Here is an 8,180-nt window from a genome sequence, read left to right as displayed (position 1 = left end):
ACAGTGATCTAATGTAGTGTAAGGTTTGATTAAAGTGATCTAATGTAGTGTAAGGTTTGATTAAAGTGATCTAATGTAGTGTAAGGTTTGATTAAAGTGATCTAATGTAGTGTAAGGTTTGATTAAAGTGATCTAATGTAGTGTAAGGTTTGATTAAAGTGATCTAATGTAGTGTACGGTTTGATTAAAGTGATCTAATGTAGTGTAAGGTTTGATTAAAGTGATCTAATGTAGTGTACTTTTGCATCTCATTCATTTCTGGTTGAATGAGGTCAGCTGTCCTCTTTGTTACTGCTGAAGTAACGAGTGCGCACTAGATACATCTGGAAAGATCAAGGCCACTGAAGAGATGTAGCTACATGTTATTAATGAGAGAATCGCCGAGTTCTCAGAGAAACACACAGTAACAGAGTCCGACCCTCCTGACATCTACACCACCAACTGATTACATCACCAATACCTGATCAATAACATCTACACCACCAACTGATTACATCACCAATACCTGATCAATAACATCTACACCACCAACTGATTACATCACCAATACCTGATCAATAACATCTACACCACCAACTGATTACATCACCAATACCTGATCAATAACATCTACACCACCAACTGATTACATCACCAATACCTGATCAATAACATCTACACCACCAACTGATTACATCACCAATACCTGATCAATAACATCTACACCACCAACTGATTACATCACCAATACCTGATCAATAACATCTACACCACCAACTGATTACATCACCAATACCTGATCAATAACATCTACACCACCAACTGATTACATCACCAATACCTGATCAATAACATCCACACCACCAACTGATTACATAACCAATACCTGATCAATAACATCTACACCACCAACTGATTACATCATCAATACCTGATCAATAACATCTACACCACCAACTGATTACATCACCAATACCTGATCAATAACATCTACACCACCAACTGATTACATCACCAATACCTGATCAATAACATCCACACCACCAACTGATTACATCACCAATACCTGATCAATAACATCCACACCACCAACTGATTACATAACCAATACCTGATCAATAACATCTACACCACCAACTGATTACATCACCAATACCTGATCAATAACATCCACACCACCAACTGATTACATCACCAATACCTGATCAATAACATCCACACCACCAACTGATTACATAACCAATACCTGATCAATAACATCTACACCACCAACTGATTACATCATCAATACCTGATCAATTACCATCACACCAATAACAACTGAAACACAACACTGTTCCCACCTCACTTCAGAACCTGACTATATGGTTTACGTGAAGCTGCTAGATGGATGCTGTGGAGTTGCTAGGGTGTTTATGTGGAGTTGTCAAGTGGTTCATGTTGAGTTGCTAGATTGATGGTGTGGAGTTTATTTTGAGTTGCTAGGTGGTTTAAGGGGAGTTGCAAATGGGTTTATGTGGGGCTGCTCAGGGTTTATGTGAAGTTGTTAGGGGGTTTATGTGGAGTAGCAAGGTGGATGCTGTGGAGTTGCTAGGTGGTTCATGTGGAGTTGCTAGGTGGTTTAAGGGGAGTTGCTAGGTGGTTCATGTGGAGTTGCTAGGTGGTTCATGTGGAGCTGCTAGGTGGTTTAAGGGGAGTTGCTAAGTGGTTTATGTGGGGCTGCTTAGGGTTTAAGTGAAGTTGTTAGGGGGTTTATGTGGAGTAGCAAGGTGGATGCTGTGGAGTTGCTATGTGGTTCATGTGGAGTTGCTAGATTGATGGTGTGGAGTTTATTTTGAGTTGCTAGGTGGTTTAAGGGGAGTTGCAAATGGGTTTATGTGGGGCTGCTCAGGGTTTATGTGAAGTTGTTAGGGGGTTTATGTGGAGTAGCAAGGTGGATGCTGTGGAGTTGCTAGGTGGTTCATGTGGAGTTGCTAGATGGATTGTGTTGAGTTGCTAGGTGGTTTAAGGGGAGTTGCTACGTGGTTTATGTGGGGCTGCTCAGGGTTTATGTTAAGTTGTTAGGGGGTTTATGTGGAGTAGCAAGGTGGATGCTGTGGAGTTGCTAGGTGGTTCATGTGGAGTTGCTAGGTGGTTTAAGGGGAGTTGCTAGGTGGTTCATGTGGAGCTGCTAGGTGGTTTAAGGGGAGTTGCTAAGTGGTTTATGTGGGGCTGCTTAGGGTTTAAGTGAAGTTGTTAGGGGGTTTATGTGGAGTAGCAAGGTGGATGCTGTGGAGTTGCTATGTGGTTCATGTGGAGTTGCTAGATTGATGGTGTGGAGTTTATTTTGAGTTGCTAGGTGGTTTAAGGGGAGTTGCTAAGTGTTTTATGTGGGGCTGCTTGGGGTTTATGTGGAGTCAGTAGATGGTTCATGTGGAGTTGCTAGGGGGGTTTTGTGGAGTTGCTAGGTGGTTTAAGAGGTGTTGCTAGGTGGTTCATGTGGAGTTGCTAGATGTATGGTGTGGAGTTACTAGGTGGTTTATGTGGGGCTGCTTGGGGTTTATGTGGAGTCAGTAGATGGTTTTTGTGGAGTTGGTAGATGGATGGTGTGGAGTTGCTAGATGGATGGTGTGGAGTTGCTAGGTGGTTTATGTGGAGTTGCTAGGTGGTTCATGTGGAGCTGCTAGGTGGTTTAAGGGGAGTTGCTAAGTGGTTTATGTGGGGCTGCTTAGGGTTTAAGTGAAGTTGTTAGGGGGTTTATGTGGAGTAGCAAGGTGGATGCTGTGGAGTTGCTATGTGGTTCATGTGGAGTTGCTAGATTGATGGTGTGGAGTTTATTTTGAGTTGCTAGGTGGTTTAAGGGGAGTTGCTAGGTGGTTTAAAAGATAAAGCATCAAGTGTAAACCTACAAATGCAATTCTACATTTCTGTTTTTTTGTTAAATGCACTAAGGTATATTTAAATATAACAAAATAAGTTACAGTAAAATTTGTGTTTCATTTGAAGAAAAAGTTATTGTAAAGTATATTGTATATTTATTACGTATTGTAAAATGAGTGTAATGAAATTATATAGATGACACAGATTGTTCTGAAATATAATGTTTAATCAGTATTAAATCTGTGAAAATGTGTAAATATAAATATTATATATTTAATATATATTTATTTTCCATTTTTAGTTCATTTTAGGGGAATTTTTAATGTCGTTGCCGTGGTTTCCAAGTGGTTTCCAAGGTCGAAGCTGCTCACCCGTCCCGGTGACGGCATCTCGGAGGGAGGTGTGCCACTGGGGTGATCTCGTGGCCCCGCCCCCTGCGCACCTGGGGGGTGGGGTTTAGGGTTGAGCTGGTGCAGCTGATGGGTTTATAAGAGCTTCTCCTGAGAGCTTCTAAACACTTCTGAACCTCCTCAACCGCAGAGTACAGCAGCCATGGCAACCACCACGCTGGGAATGCTGGGAGTTCTCCTGATCGCCGTGGCGTCGAGCGGCGCGACCAGCGACCGATTCAACGTCCAGCAGGTAAAAAACATCTTCAATCTTCTCAAATTGTGTCAGATAATCTCAATTTTCCAGGATGTTCTCAATCTTCTAAACTCTTCTCAATCTCAATCTTCTCAAATTTACTTAAATCTTCTCAGTTATTCTCAACCTTCTAAACTCTACTTAGATCTTCTCAAATTTACTTAAAACGTCTTAGATCTTCTCAGATATTCTCCTTAAATCTGCTTAGATCTTTTCAGATACTGTCAATCTTCATACATTTTCCTAGATATTCTCAATCTTTTAAAATATTCTTAGATATTCTCAATCTGTTCTCAGATATTAAATCTTCTTAGATCTTCTCAGATTCTCAATCTCCTTAAATTCAGTTCAGTTTAGTTTATATTTTCTAAAATATTCTCAACCTTCTAAAATCGTTTCAATCTCAATCTTCTCAAATTTACTTAAATCTCCTTAAATCTCCTTAATTCTCCTTAATCTCATTAAATCTACTTAAATCTCCTTAAATCTCCTTAAATCTCATTAATTCTCCTTAATCTCATTAAATCTACTTAAATCTCATTAAATCTCCTTAAATCTCCTTAAATCTCATTTAATCTTATTAAATCTCCTTAAATCTCATTAAATCTCCTTAAAACTCCTTAAATCTCATTAAATCTCATTAAAACTCCTTAAATCTCATTAAATCTCCTTAAATCTCGTTAAATCTCCTTAAATCTCGTTAAATCTCCTTAAATCTCCTTAAATCTCATTAAAACTCCTTAAATCTCATTAAATCTCTTTAAATCTCCTTAAATCTCATTAAATCTCCTTAAATCTCATTAAATCTCCTTAAATCTCATTAAAACTCCTCTGTGATTGGTTGCAGTTGGCGGGGAAGTGGTACTCTATCCGCTCCTCCTCGAACGCGCCGTGGTTCGTCAGGCTGAAGGATCGTCTGTCGATGGAGGAGATCATCGTCACCCCCCAACCCAGCGGAGACATCCTGCTGGAGACCACCTTCCTCAGGTACGCAGTAACAGGGCTTATTGATTGATTGATTTCTGATGGATCTGAGTGATCTGATTGGTTGTGTGATTATCAGTGAGGACGGATCGTGCAGGAAGCTCAGTGACATGGCGTCTAAGACCAGCATTCCCGGACGCTTCACCTTCTACGTGGAGAGTGAGTACCTGCTCCGGGTTTAAGGTGGTTCTGCTGAGTTCCTCCTGTTCCACCTTAAGATGCGTCTCTCTCTCTGTCTGTCTGTTCTAGAGTACGGCACCACCAACGTGTTCCAGGTTCTAGATATGAAGGCGGATGAATACGTTATCGCCTATTTCATCGTCAGCGACGAGGAGGACCGGAACTACACCATCAGCCGGCTGATGAGTAATAGCTCCGCCTTCTTCATTAGGCCACGCCTCTCATTTAAACCACACCCACTCATAGAACATCACTCATTTTTACTTGAAGCCACACCCACTTCAAGCTTTTTGCTTATTTTTACTTTAAGCCACACCCACTTCCAGCATTTTACTCATTTTTACTGTAAGCCACACCCACTTCCAGGTCTTCACTTATCTCTGGTCTAAGACAAACCCACTTTCAGAACCTTATCGTTTATACTGTAAGCCACACCCACTATCAGTATATTACTTATCTCTGGTCTAAGCCACACCCACTTCAAGCATTTCACTTATTTTTACTGTAAGCCACACCCACTTCAAGTATTTCACTTATTTTTACTGTAAGCCACACCCACTTCCGTTCCATGTTCTCTGTGAAATTTAATGTACAGATTAAAGTGTGTATTGTTGTAACGCTCTGTGTGTGTGTGTGTGTGTGTGTGTGTGTGTGTGTGTGTGTGTGTTTCAGCTCGTAAGAAGGAGGCGAAGGCTGAGGTGATTGAGAAGTTTAAGACGATCAGTGAGGAGCAGGGAATTAAATCCGAGAACACCGCCATCCTCAGCAAATTCGGTACATCTGCAATATATAAATATATAATATATACAATACAAATAATGCAAAGAAAACAAGTTCATATTCATAAAGTTTTAAGAGATCAGAAATAATCAATATTTGGTGGAATAATCCTGGTTGGTTTTTAATCACAGTTTTTTTTTTCATGCATCTTGGCATCATGTTCTCCTCCACCAGTCTTACACACTGCTTTTGGATAACTTTATGCTGCTTTACTCCTGGTGTAAAAATTCAAGCAGTTCAGTTTGGTGGTTTGATGGTTTGTGATCATCCATCTTCCTCTTGATTATATTCCAGAGGTTTTTAATTTGGTAAAATCAAGTGAATTTTGTGCCAAACATTTTACACAAAAATCTAAAATTAAAATTGTAGTAATCAAAAGGGAAACAATTATGTTGCAAATTTATAGCAAATATATATATTTAAAATATAAATGATTACTTTGTTATTTTTTGCAGTTATTTGAAATGTATTGTTTGAAAATGTAATGTTATATTTCTTCTCACTCTATTTAAAAGCTCACGTTAGCGAGGTGTGCTAAATATTTATGCTTAAAGTATGCTGTCAACAAATTTATCCAAATATATATAAAAATATATATTTGCTATAAATTAACATACACTATTGTATTAAAGTAAAAATAGGTAAAAATGATTTTAGGAATTTTACCCCAGGTTTACTTTTTGCATTATAATTGTTGTTCTTTGCATAGAGAATAAAATTATAAAATTAAATTAAATTCAGTAAAAAGTAGGATCAAATACGGTGTGATATGTTTAGTGTTTCCTGTTAGAAACACTTTATATTTAATTATTGGGGATATATTTATTATTGTGATATTATGATATTATTGTGTTGAGTTAATGATTATGTGGGTTAGGGGTCATTTTAATTAATATTTTGTAATGTGTACATAATAAAAATATACATAAAATATTATTAATAAACAGATTTTAAAAAAAGTTTTTTTGTAAATAATTTTTAAAGCAAATGTTTTAAATATATTTTTTAATTTAACAAAATGTATTTTTTGTATTTGTGTTTTTTAGAGGGATGCAACTGAGCTTTCCTGACCTCGACCGGACCCTCGAATCATCGATCATTAATCTAATGATTAACCCGTTCTGTCCTGAGTCAGAAACATCTGATCTGATTTTAATTCAACATTTCAAGCATTAAAAAAACATAAACAATAAATGTGATTTTAAGCAGCAGAAGATGTTGTGACTTTTTCTTTTATTCTATTTTATCGTTATTATTTATTTTATTTTATTATATTATTTTTAATCTACAGCACAATATCCACACTAAAACTCCACAGGAGACACCAATACATTTATTCAATATATATTTACTGCTATTTACAGTTTTTCTCTATTGCTTAAACACGTTTCACGATACTGCCCCTCATTTTTCACTCTAAACTCTAAACACAAAACACTTTACTAAAGCTACGTACACACAACCTCACAACCCATCACACCAGAACAGCAGCTCATATGCTCAAAAGCAAACTTTGACCCCACAGTACCGCTCGAGGCCTGCAAAAATGTTCACACTACTGAGCATCATTAACCACACTACCAAAAATATTCAAAACACAATTTTCAGAGTGTGAGACTGTTCTTATTGCAGTTTCACAGCTGCCAGGATGCATTTCAGCAACCCTTATTTATTCTCAAATATGTATTGGGCATTTACTATAGACTTGTGCATTTCATAGGAATAATGAATAATGCAGAAAATGCAGTAATATCACAACTCAGTGCAGAAAGGAGTACTGTAAACTCCATGGAGGATCCATTACACACAATAGATACAGTACAGTAACAATCGAAAACACAACGTTTCTTTTATTACAGCACGTTGTACGTGTGAACTGACACAGTATGTTGTATTTACAGTTTTTCCACATTGTTTAAACACAAAATATGAAACTCTGCACACAAATCCAAAAACATGAAGCTCCTGATTCAACACTGTGACTCCAAACTGCTCAACTCTAAACTCAATTCCACATGATCTCACTCAGATATCATCATAAATCACTAAAGCTTTACTAATCCCTAAACACACACTGCATCATTTAGTACAGCTTCATCACCTGACCATCACTGAGCTTCAGATACAAAACTCGAATTACACAAGTTGCAGCTGTTTAAACTTAATTAGAAGAATGTTTCAATCGTTTGTCAGAGTATAAAAGAGGCCTCACGCAGGGCCGCCACTCTGCATACGCAGACAACGCAGCCAGCGTTAGGCCTCAACCATTTTGCAGTTGCAGGGAGCCAAATTGACTGAGAATGAAATGTGTTGAAATTATGACATTATTAAATTTAAAACCCAATGTGAATTATTTATGATACGCTCATCTTTTTTGTCTTTAAACATTGCATGGGGCACCTACTCTACTACTTAAAAGCGGCACGTTATTATTTTTGTGCATAATATAATGCCCCCACCCCTATTGCCTGAAATGGCACGGCTCGGTTTGCTCTGTTGGTTGTTGCCAGATGTGACATTTTCCAGTCAAATAAATAATCAAAAAATGCATGGAGGCGCTAAATCTTGCGCATGTTTAACCATTTTTAAAGTGTATGTGGCCATTCTATACAAAAACTTGTCCAGTGCAATATTTGTGTAAGTTAAAAACTTAAAATAAAATAAACAAATAGGATGAAAAATCGTAACTTATCTGGCAACCTTAGTCCTAACTAAAGTAGCAACGCTGCTTGAGTTTGGCAGGAGACAAGTTC

General features: G+C 37.7%; 1 protein-coding gene across 1 annotated transcript; it reads left to right on the top strand.

Annotated features, from left to right (window-relative positions):
- The first annotated feature begins 3,320 nt into the window (after nt 1-3,320).
- On the top strand, nt 3,321-6,641 carry LOC125805764 (lipocalin-like). The gene is made up of 6 exons (XM_049485468.1): nt 3,321-3,480; nt 4,331-4,470; nt 4,547-4,626; nt 4,717-4,833; nt 5,320-5,421; nt 6,474-6,641. The coding sequence occupies exons 1-6, from the start codon at nt 3,391-3,393 to the stop codon at nt 6,485-6,487; spliced, it is 543 nt and encodes a 180-aa protein (XP_049341425.1). The 5' UTR covers nt 3,321-3,390; the 3' UTR covers nt 6,488-6,641.
- Nucleotides 6,642-8,180: the final 1,539 nt, after the last annotated feature.

Source organism: Astyanax mexicanus, chromosome 1 (assembly GCF_023375975.1).
Source record: "Astyanax mexicanus isolate ESR-SI-001 chromosome 1, AstMex3_surface, whole genome shotgun sequence".
Taxonomy (NCBI): domain Eukaryota; kingdom Metazoa; phylum Chordata; class Actinopteri; order Characiformes; family Acestrorhamphidae; genus Astyanax; species Astyanax mexicanus.
This window is presented reverse-complemented; position numbering and strand designations above follow the sequence as displayed.